Source organism: Carassius gibelio, chromosome A20 (genome assembly GCF_023724105.1).
Source record: "Carassius gibelio isolate Cgi1373 ecotype wild population from Czech Republic chromosome A20, carGib1.2-hapl.c, whole genome shotgun sequence".
NCBI lineage: Eukaryota > Metazoa > Chordata > Actinopteri > Cypriniformes > Cyprinidae > Carassius > Carassius gibelio.
Genome location: NC_068390.1, coordinates 12,842,707 through 12,854,842, shown reverse-complemented (window position 1 = coordinate 12,854,842; position 12,136 = coordinate 12,842,707). Strand labels below are relative to the sequence as shown.

The 12,136-nt window shown below is 37.5% G+C and overlaps 1 protein-coding gene across 2 annotated transcripts; it reads right to left on the bottom strand.

The window, feature by feature from the left end:
• Positions 1–4,852: 4,852 nt before the first annotated feature.
• LOC127938660 (protein FAM167A) lies at positions 4,853–10,898 on the bottom strand. 2 transcript variants are annotated; one of them, XM_052535439.1, is made up of 3 exons: positions 10,755–10,898; positions 7,794–8,372; positions 4,853–5,805 (listed from the first exon to the last, which is right to left on the bottom strand). In XM_052535439.1, exons 2-3 carry the CDS (start codon positions 8,130–8,132, stop codon positions 5,542–5,544), a joined length of 603 nt encoding a protein of 200 aa, XP_052391399.1. In that variant the 5' UTR covers positions 8,133–8,372; positions 10,755–10,898; the 3' UTR covers positions 4,853–5,541. The 2 variants fall into 2 exon arrangements, with proteins under 2 accessions (XP_052391399.1, XP_052391398.1); XM_052535438.1 differs by having other exon boundaries at positions 7,794–8,377; positions 10,755–10,893.
• Positions 10,899–12,136: the final 1,238 nt, after the last annotated feature.

The window sequence follows — 12,136 nt, the reverse complement described above, 5'->3', positions numbered from 1 at the left end:
TATTTCACGAGAATGGATTTGCCTGCTTTGCATCACATTTTATGGTATTAGTAGGGCTTCTTTTGAATCCTGTGCATTTGCATTTAGCCTGCTTTTAATCTTGTTTTAACCCTGGCTTAAGCAACATTATGCTTTTTATTTCTGAAGGGTTTCACTGACTTTTCTCTGAATTGTTGCTCCAGAACTACTCTGTGAGCTGGTATAGGTGTAATTGATTCTGATTTGGTTCCAATGGTATGAAGTGTTCCAGTTAAGTATGAAACATGGAAATGATACTGGCTTAACAATTTAACATTTTTAAAGGAAAGCTTTTTCAGAGGATGTAAAACAAAACTTAGCATGTACACTTTTTACCCCTTGTACTAACTAGATATGATGTGGTATTTTTGCTTTTTTATGCTATTTGATGTTTTATATGGAGTAGGAAATAGTTTCTGCTAAAGTAACTGGTTTGATTTGTGGTGGCCATGTAACATTGTTGCCAGCAGAGGGCACTCGACCTACAGCAACAATCCAGATTGACTATCATTAACCTAAATTAATCATTTGTGCATAGATGGATGGATGGATGGATGGATAGATAGATAGATAGATAGAGTACATTTATTTATTTTCCATTGGCACGTGTGGAAATGACTAACTGCTCCAAATCCCTCCCTCTTGTTTAAAAGACATACACTCATGAATTATGACCAATGAAACCTTGACAAAAATAGGCATCTAAGAAATCCCTAACATAGGCATAAGCCTGCTCAATTTATCCGAGTAAAGCTATCACGCAACGATAAGTAGGATTAAACGTAACCCACAGTGCAACAGCATACTGGCTTTTCTTTTTGAGGTTACCTAATTTTAGCTAAGATAAACTTGTGCTATAAATCTGCTCTTTTTTTAGTCCTTGCTATCAAAGCATGAACTAGAGTCCTCAAAGACACAGACTGGTGTTATCACATGACTCCAGAACTAGCTTTGGCACCTGTATAAGAAATCACATTATTGGTGGGCCTTAAAATGACAGTGCCAAAAGTTATTCCAGCAGCAAACATTAAGTCCTTTATTAATAATACGCCTCTTTAAGACGAACGTGGCATATAGCTGTAATTCCAGGGTGCATTCATGCATAAAACACTCATTCCTCACTGTAGCCAAGAAGCACATCCTGACTAAATGAGCTGCTTTAGGAACACATAAAGGGTGTCAAAGGTCAGTACCCTGATCCTGAGCTAACAAGGACCTGGGAGCTTATGTCATGTCAGATGTGATTGTAATAAGACAGCTGCACTGGAGACAGTGATACAGAGAGACTCAGGGTAGACAATAGCTCTAAAACAGCAGGTGTCTTGATAATTTATAAATGAAGTATGGAGTGTGTTTGTACACACCCACATTTTCAATAACCTTGGTTTCAGAAGTGTTTAAACCAAATCAACCACCTATGAGGTGAATCACAACTTTAATTAGGTCAAAAAAGTGTTTGAAAATCAGACAAAAAGGCAATCCCGTGAAGCACTGCAAATTGCATAATGAATTCAAAAACATCAAAGACATATAAAACTAATTATTTTGTATAATATATTGTTTATATCAAAATATGCATAACATACATTCAAATATTTCAGTAGTTTTTGAACGAGTATGGATACTGACTATTACATCACTTGCAGTGCTTCATGGGAGTTCATAGGAACAACTTGCTTGTCTTGATTCTCTGATTAGTAGAGGTTTCTCTGCTAAATCATGGGTAATGCCATTTTTCAACAGAAATTTCACTGTTGAACACAATTACTTCTTAGCAACATTTATTTCAGGATTATATAGATGAATTAACAGAAACGTTCTGTGTTTCTGTAGGCATGTTTCCGAAGATGATCTGTAGACTGGGATTTTATTATACTGTACATAACAAATGCCATCTTTGCTGTACATTCTAAGAATAATATCTTATTCCAGGTATAGCTTTAGTGTATCTAACCATGAGTCATGTTTATAAGATATTAATGCATTCTTTCATATAAAATACAAATGTATGAAAACAAAATATCTTAGGATATAGTTCAAACTTGCAGATCAATGTTAAACAGCTTGAGACATTTTGTTTCATACAAAAGCAAACAGAATTAAGGCTATAGCTCTGTTACAAAACCTAGAGGGCTGCTTCACTATGGCCTTACTTGACTTCTATAGAAAAAGTAGGCAGCAACTTTTGTCTGTTGACATTAACAGCTAATTTAATGCACTTCTACGCATAAAATACACAAATATTATACAATAATTCATTTAAATAAAATGAATCCTTACTTTTCAGTATTCAATGATATGCATGTTAAATTAACAATCAACATTTTTAAAGGGAAATCAAATTTGCCTTGATATTGAGGTCTTTGTGCATACTGTAGGTTAAAAGTTTCATAGGTTAAAATGTCCTCCTCATTATAAACAAAGCAGTTATTTAATCAAGCTCCCAAAACAGCTTGTTTTTATCAAATATAAGTCACAAGGGCATTTTCATAAACACCCCTTCCAGAGCAAGACGTAGTTATCATCTCACAATAGGCCCCGCCCACTGACATTCAGTCACTTAACAGCAGACATTAGCATACACTGGATGCGAGCGTCGCGTCGCATTGTTGTCAAAAGTAAATAGAACCCATTATAATAACTGTCGCTGTCTTGTCTACACTGGACACAATATAGAGATGCAGAAGTGCATTCACTTTCTGAGAATGTATACGACAAGAGTGAAAGAATGTTTGCTTTGATGCGGTTGGTTTAAACAGCTCGTTCACATCTTTGAACAGACATCAGAAGGATCCCAGCATCAGAAACAAGCGGTTGGTCTATGTTGAATGGCATCCTGGATTATATTGGAGGATTATACATTTTTTCAGAGAATTTTGTTTTGTAAACAAGGCACAGTTTAATGGAGCGTTCGCAAAGAAACAATAGGTTACTGTTCGTAACCCCAGTTCTCGGAAACATTGAGTGGAGAGATCCACCTATGGGAAGGGATCCAGGTATGACCTCTACAAAAGCATCCAATTGCACTAAGTCTGATTTGACAGACAGGAGCTTGTTCCCAAGGGCAGGTGATGGACTGACTCTTAACCGAACACATAAAGCCCCTGCACACGCTACCTTTCCTCACTGAGCATAATCGCTTCAAGTGCAGCAAGCGGGCAAACTTGGTGGATCTCTTAACTCGAAATTTCAGAGAACTGGGGTTACAAACAGTAACCTACTGTTCTCTTTCATTATCTTGTGTTTGAGATCCACCTATGGGAGGTATGGACAGCTCCCCGGTTGCCCAGTACACTCACAGCGAGGCTCTGCAAGTCAAAGACTGGTCACCTAGAAAGGTCCTGCTTGACATATCACCAAGTGTCAGAACCCACACAAAGTGAGAATGGAAAACCAGCCATAAAAGAAATGACATGTGATAACATGCATTCAAAACCTGACAACACACCTCATGCTGATGCCATAAATGATAGAAATACTGACATATATATTATATACATATAAATATATGTAATTTTGTGTCAAGGGAGGGTACAGATGCTTAATGACATTAATAAGCCGAGGTAGACAACCCAGGCTTAAAAGGTGTAGAGGGTCTAAGGGCACAAGGCTATGAAGAACCCACACCTAAAACAGGATGAGTTACCGGGGTGTGGGTAACATCAAGCCTGTAGTATCTCACAAATATTGTTGACAAATACCCTTAGCGGCAGTGGCAAAGGGCATTTTCCCCCAAGGTTTAGCAGGTGGAGGCTCACTCTGCTGCACCGGAGCCCTGCCTGCATTATGGGGATGGGGTCTCATAGCAGGGAGGCTTGGAGGCTGCACAGAGAGTGTCTGGCATGGGGCGGGCTTCCTAGGAAGACAAAATCTGAAAGCGTCATCTTCCTTTTTCTTATCGTTTCAGCGCTGCTGCATTAGCACGATGGCATTGCCGAGGCTAACACACAGTGTGTTCTCCAAGACCACCGAGAGAGAACCACAGAGAGCCTGCACGCTTGGACAGCCTAATAGGCATTACAGAGAATGAGGTCATTTGCTGAGGCCGCTCCTTCCAGAGATCGGGTGATGGCGACCCTTTCTCCAGTTGCTAGCAGGAGGCCCCTGGAGTCACCTTTTTTCCTGTCCGAGTCAGACAATCCCAAGTCAACGCTCTGAGTAATGGCCACCTTGAGCGTCCTATGCAAAAGCTTCTTAGCAAGCAATGGCTACAGTTCTCCAGTAATTCTATGGCTTCTTGAAAGTGTTTAAGACCCATGCAAACAAAACAAAAGGAAAGGGGGTCCCTAGTGGCAATGAGGGTGCCTCTCGCAGCCGAGCAAGCTTGTGACTGGTCGTCCACTGGGGTAGCTGGATTCGATTTCGAAAGAGCCATGAGTAGTGAACAGTAGCTGGAGTGAGGAAAAAGGCGAGGTAAGACAGCATAGTAACAAAAGCAAGAGTTGGCGGCTTGCAGAATAAAATAGCTGACCATGTATAAATGACAATCACATCTGACAGAAGCTGATCCAAAGATGTGTCCTCTTGAATACAATAGTGAAGTCAAACCAATGAGCTGTGAGTACATTTACAGAGGTTGCAAGAAGTGATTGTCAATTGATGAAAAGTAGTGCGTGCAGGGTCTAAATGTGCTTGGTTATGAGGTGGTCCCTTACCTGCCATTGAGCACGCGCTCCTGTCAAACATGATGCAATTGGATGCTTCTGCAGAGGTTAGGCATAGATGCCCTCCGCACAGGTGGATTTCAAACATGAGATGATGAAAGAGAAAGTTTGTTGAAAGACGAAGCAGTACTGGACCTTTCAAATCACTTATTCACACGTAGTAGTGAGGATGTGTTGATACTGTTTTATATGCAGTGATTTTAGCCAATCATAACAGTGGCTGATTACTGACAAGCCTTAAAGGACCCACTCCTCAAAACTCGATCATTTTTATGCAGAGGGTCAGAATGAGGGTTGAAAATAAGAATTTTTTTCCACATACATATTTGTTTTTTTATACAAAAACCTTCATTCACATTATAAGGGAACCTCAAGCAACATATTAAAATTTTTAAAAAATCAATGTCATGACAGCTTTAATGCTTCATCCACAATCTACACTGAGCTTATGGCAACAAATGCTGCCTTAGAATTTGGCTAAAACAATGTGTTTCGGGAGACTTTGTGTCTTCGCATCAAAGGGTGCGTATTTGATAGATAGCAAGGTTTTGAAACAGAGCCTGCAGTGTGTGGTAAGCGACATCAGTTGATATCTCATGACCACAACAAGGACTGTTTCTAAGGCATATAGAACCATGGCTATTTTTTTAGAAGTCATTGTCTATAGTTCATTTGATTAACTGAAAAGGTTTCACTGGCACAAACACATAGAGCAAGAGGCACAGGATGTTCTGTGGAAACAGTTCTTATGGGTTCCTAAACAGTTGTCTAAGATTATTCACTTAAACGCTGACTTCCAGAATAGTCAATTTTGACTCCCTGATTATTTTCTTTTGCAGTTGGGTCACTCATTGAATGGCTAGCAAAGGGAAAAGCGTCTGGAGTTGATGTTCATCTTGGTGACACCGATGAGGCGCAGTGGTGAAGAGAGGCCGAACCCTGGAGTGACGGGTCCATCACACAGAAGATCCGACAGCTCATCGCGCTCCTCCAGACCAAAGGTGGCGTCGTTGAGCATCCGGCGATGCAGGTGACACGTCTGCTCCACTTTGAGTTTGTTGATGTCTCCGCGTAGTCGCATAAGTTGGCGGGCCAACTGCTGGTCCTGGACGCGCATCTCCATCTGTCAATGAATAACAGGTAGGAGAAACTCATTAAGGCCCTCAAGGTCCACTTTCCTGCAGTGTTACTGTTCACTGTTTTGCTCTTCACTGCATTGTTTTCATTGGTGTTGCTGTGTTTGTTGATCTTTAAAGTTACTTTGTGTGGTTTTGTATTAACTGTGCTTTTGTATGTAGTTGTTCAGTCATTATCATGGTTTGTAGGTTATAATGGCTATACAATTCAAAGAACATTTATTTTTTAATATAAATCTTTTGTAACATCATAAATGTCTTTACTGTCACTTTTGATCAATTTAATTTAATTGGATACTCCACCCTAAAATGAAAATTTTGTCGTTAATCACTTACACCCATGTCGTTCCAAACCCGTAAAAGCTCTGTTCGTCTTCGTAACACAATTTAAGATATTTTGGATGCAAACCTGGAGGCTTGAGACTGTCCCATAGACTGCTAAGTAAATAACAGTGTCAAGGTCCCTAAAAGGTATGAAAAGTAATTGTCAGAATACTTCATCTGTCATCAGACATGCAATCTGGGTTATATGAAGCGACAGGAACACTTTTTGTATGCGAAAAAAAAACTAAAATAACGACATTATTCAATAATTCCTTAGTCAATGGTCTCCTCTGTGTCACTCTAACTGTTCCCGTTGCTTCATATAAAACATGGCAGATGGAGTTTTGTGACGACGACTTTTCATACCTTTTCTGGACCTTGACACTGTTGGGACAGTCTCAAGCCTCCAGGTTTTCATCCAAAATATCTTAAATTGTGTTCTGGAGACGAACGGGTTTGGAACGACATGATTAATGACAAAATGTTAATTTGGGGGTGGAGTAACCCTTTAATTTTAGTTCATTTTTGAAAGGTGGTGTTACTCTACCTTTCAGACACATGGCAAAATTTCCGGTGTGAACATAGTGCTATTAACCATTTAAATAAACATCGGAAGTTAGATCCATCTTTAATAGCAAACATGCGTTTGTCCATTTCACATAACAAGGAGCTCAAAATTAGGCAGGTGATATGGACCTTCAGATGTCCTTTTGTAGCACAACTTGTTATTGTGTCAAATTTTCTTTGTCTAAAAGTTTATGGCCACACAGGGCGAAGGCAGTGGAAGAAAGGCTTCTGATGTGGTGAAAGGAGCTTCATTGCATGCCTTGGCTGTAATGGCCTGTGCATAAAAGTATGTCTTAAACCACATGGCTGAGTGGAAGAGAAGTGATTACACTTAGAGGAACAGAGAGCGATCACCTCTCATGCTCATCTGCTCACCATCTTTTCCACTCAATTTAACATGAATGGCAATCTTACGCAGTGATGTGGTAATGAAGGCCTGTGCATTCCCTCCATTGTTTAATTCAAATGAGCTAACTAATGGAGATGCTGTTCATTTTCTTCCCTTATAGAAAGATGACTGCAAAATAGCAGCAAGTATTTTGAAAAGTCTAATTTGTGAGAAAATTATAATGACAAATACGAGTGTATATGACAAAGACAGTCTTACTAATAACACTTTAAATTTAGTTTAAAATGAATTGTTTTGATAAAAAAAAAGAAAAAAAACGACACATATAAGTGTTGATAATCATTACTGAAAAAAGCTTTTTAAATCTATTTTTCATATACAAATATACGTTATTAAAAAAAAATGTATATTATATTAATTATATTTTTTTGGGGAGTTGCACTACTTGATATCCTCTCTATTTTTTTCCTATTTGTGTATGTATGAGTGTATGAGTGTGTGTGTGTGTGTGGGGGGGGGGGGATTCAATAAAAATAAAAATAAAATATTATTCTAGTCTATGCAATAAGCTTTTCTTTCAAGAATTTCATTATTTAAATATTGCGTTTTATTACCCTGATGTTTTTGGCTTTATACTTCTCAAAAAAAAAAATGTAAATGAACTGTATGCTATTTCAATTCAGACATAATTTAACCTAAATCAGCTAATGGACATGTGGGCACATTTCGACTTACCAATTCTTTTCTAAGCCAAACAAGAGCTTCATCAATATTCTCAAACCCTCCAAGAGTTCTGGAAATCAGGGCTTTTCCTGCAGTGACTTGGGAAATCTGAGGTGTGACGTTGGGCTTCAGTCCAGCACTTTTCTCCAGCTCTGATGAGACCTCTGACACGACTAAACCTTTGGAGCTTTGAGCTTCCACTCGTTCCTTCCACTCAAGATAGGACGGCCTTCTGGTCTCAAGTCTGAGCTTCTCAGTCAGTGCTTTCAAGTTTCTCAAATGATCATCTGGGGCAACCTCAAGGCCATCACAGTCCTCGATATTAATCTGAGGTACTGAGCTGGCATCCATGGCCTTTCGAGGAAGTGGTTAGTGTCGAGAAAATAAACTGTGAAAATCAAGTGGTCAGGTGAAGCCGTTGCCTTGTTTGATCAATAAAGATACTGTAGACCTTTGGATTTGCTTGCAGTAACCAGGATGTTGTGTCTGTGGGACTATAAAATAAATCAACGATGCAGATACTGAGCTTCTATTCTTCCAGCAGTATCATCTCTGAGGCGAAGCCGTCCTAACACATCTAGCTTCTTGATCCTTTCCTTCAAACAAAACAAACTTGGTTACCATTTTATCATTTACAAATTTAGGCCTAATATTAAAGATTTATCTTTTTTAATAACATCTAAAATGTCTACACTTTTCGATTTGACAGTTTTAACATGAAAACGTAATACGCATAATGTGATGCATAGGCTATTTGTCAGTCATGCATAAATTAAACCAGTAATTTATGTCATAGTACCAATAAACTATAAAAGATGCAAAATATCCAGGTTTAAATATTCATAATATATGTATTAGTTTTATTAATAACTATTTATAATTATTCTTTTAACAGTTTAATCAAACATTTAAATTAAATAAACTAATTGATCATAATTTTTAAGTGATTCAGTTTGTTTACACAACATATTCAAGCTGATTCTAGGGAATTTGAATAATATATTTAGAATATGATTACTGAAATAAAATTAAATACAAAATTATTTTTCAAAAAGATTATTGGAGTGTTTTACAAGAAAATATTTTTTTTATGCTTCAAAATTTGAGTGAAATATTATTTCTAGGCTATTTATTTATTTATTTTTAAATGCCAATACCTTTTTATAAACTATACCATGACTACTTTTTTTTAATGTAAGTGAAAAGGTATATAAAAGAAAGAAGAAAAATTAATTATGCATTGCTAGATTATTTGGTTTTAATTTTGGAAAACCATAAAGCTATTCTTCTGGAGTAAAGTATGGTTAAAATGGGAAGTTTACTGATCACATGGACGATTTCCACCCATGCCTCATATCACACTGTGGATCTCAGAAAGCTGGCGGTTGCCATAGCAACTAAGGCCAGCCTATGAGTCAGCAGCACTGAAGACGGTCTGCTGTAAAGAACTGAATGGCACTCCTCACTACAGCAGCCAGACCTGTGACAATCACCAAAGATAATTACGCTGCTCAATTACAGCCTCTCATTACTCTAATACAGACAAGCAAAACTACTGCGGAGAAGACAATCACATGAAGTTCTGGTTCACACCAAAGCATCAGCATTGCACTTAAAACATAATTAATCTCGGGCCACCTACATTTTTAATGCTTTCCCGCAAAGCTGTCTGTCTACTACATGTGTGATATAGAGTTTGGCACAATGTCTTGACGCATTTCATCATCGCAGCTGCTCTAGGAATGTGTCCTTCTGATTAGAGGCGTGTGCTGGTTGTTAATTGGCCTCACATTAACCTCAACACGGCTGCGGGACTAATCACACTCCCTAATTCTCGGCTCATTGAGCACTTTGCTCCACCTCCTGCACTCTTCCAGCTCTGTGTGTGGCAACAGTAACGTGACTCATCTCGCAGGGGGATCCATTTACCCCAGACCACTCTCACTTTAGTCTGACAAATTATGCTTCTTAGGGACTAAATACTTAGACTTTAAAATATGAGGCAACTAATGATAATTCATGATAAAATAAGGGCTGAGACGCCAATAAGAGAATGGAAATTCTGTATGGACTAAACAAGCTTTGAAGGTTTTGCTTTTGCACTTAATTAACACAATAAAATATAAATAAAATAATATAATGTGGTAGCACTTTATTTTTCAGTCCTGTTTTGCATGTTCATAATATGTAATTATTATAATGTAATTTAATAACCTGGAAAATGTCGACCTCTTTTATTCTCTTTTCATGAATAATATTGGCTTTTAGTGCTGGTCTCCTTTTTCCAGACAAATGAAATGTTCTTTGGGCCAAACAGACAGTTTGGAACACTAGGCATGACTGCATTTATCCATGTCTAATCAGATGCGGTGAACCCTTCTGTCCCATATCTGGAGTGCAAATCTGTTTCCCAAAATGATTGTGCTGTTTATGAGTGAAAATGAACTATTCTGGCCAGAATCTCAGTTCATGAGCAGTATTATTGGCCATGATGACTAATAACTTTCCGTTGAAGCTGTTAGTTGTGTAACATGTAACAAAATTTCTTTGATTATTACCAAATAGTTTGTTTATTACACGTCACATAGCAATGATTAACTCAGCCCAAGCAAATACAGACTAAATGAAAACCTATACGGGTGTTGAATAACTCTAGACAATTTAGAAACATGAAATTAGTTTGCTTTTCTTTTTAAAAGACAATACGTTTATAAAAGTTATTACTTTAAAATGCACCATCTCAATATATTCATGGTCAGGGAATACAACTGATTAGAATGAATTATCATGAAGCAGATCATGCGCAGAAAAGCTGTTGAAAGTCATCTAAAACTTACTGCACCCCGTGGACAGACAGGCAAAGTATTAGTGACTCTTAAAGAGTATTTGAATTTTTGATCTAGTTTATATGGGCTTGAGATGGTGTGGACACTATCTTTATGCAGATATTATAAAGGAAAATATTATTCTTACCTTCATAGTAGTTTGTCAGGCACTTGCAGCCCTCGCGTCCTGCTCTACTGGAGAGCACAATAGCACTGCTTTTACTCCACACTTGTTTCTTGAATGAGATGAGAGGCTTGGATGGAGGAGGGGCGTAAGTTGCGTCAGGTTGTGGTTGTCGTGGAGACGGTCAAGAATCCGCACAAAGCCGCATCTTTCGCAGCGAGGAGAGGCCAACTTACACTCCTCTAAAACACTTGTGCTCTTGCATCATGTTAAACAGTTACATAAGAAATATTCACTATCATAATAAGCTACTTCAAAAATTTGACAAGGCCTATTTTACATCTATTTCCACATTCTAAATATTTATTTATAGAACTTCGGATAGACTTTCAGAGAATGCATGTAATGTGCATTTCATTTTCTTTAAAAAGTCCAGAATAGTAAAAGACCACATTTTGTCGTGATATCATCAGGTGTATTGACAAATACTTATTATTTTAAGACTCTGGAAATGCATAAAGGGTTAATATTTAAACTGGCTTTTGATTAGCACACCATGTATTATGTTATGTTTGTATGACCTCTGGTGGAGAATGTTGATAATAAAGCTTGCATATAGATATATTTTTCGATTATAGTGAGCAAAATGATCACGGTTATCAGTATTATCATGGTATTGATAAAATGTGTTGGAAATTTTCAAAAAGTATTGACACATAAAACGTATCAAAACGTTTTATACTTAAAATTAACAAACAACGAATAAAATACACTTTTATTAGCATAAACACTAAAACAATAATCAATGATACCAATGATGTCTGGATTTTAAATAGCATCATGATGACAACAGTTTATCTCATAACATGTACGAAATGTTCAAATAAGGCTTTGAAAAAGTTTTGTAAAGTTGTAAACCTCACATTTCAGCCTTTAAATAAAGAAAATGGTTAAGTCAAAATGATACTTGATAAATAAATAATTATACGAAATTGATCCGCTCTATAAATAATTGTGTTTAAATGTGCACAATCCACATACGTTTGTTTTTCATCAGCTGGTTTAAATTTACAGCAGGTCATGCACATTTGGTCCGTGTTTTGGCCAGACATAAACTGCGCACAGTTTAAAAATACAGTAAATGTGTAGCTCTCTGTAGATCCACTCTCTGACAGCAGGTGGCGCTGATGGAACAACAGAATTATGTCAGTTTTATATATATTCTAAATCATAAACAACTGAAAGGCATCTTCTGAATGTCTATTTGACATCTGATAGGAAACGTCCTATAGTCCTATCGCAGATGAGCAAACACTAAAAATATGTCTTGCAGATGTAGCTAAATGCTGACAGCAAATAGACATCTCTGTGATGTAGCCTACATGTGCATCAGGGATTAAAATTAT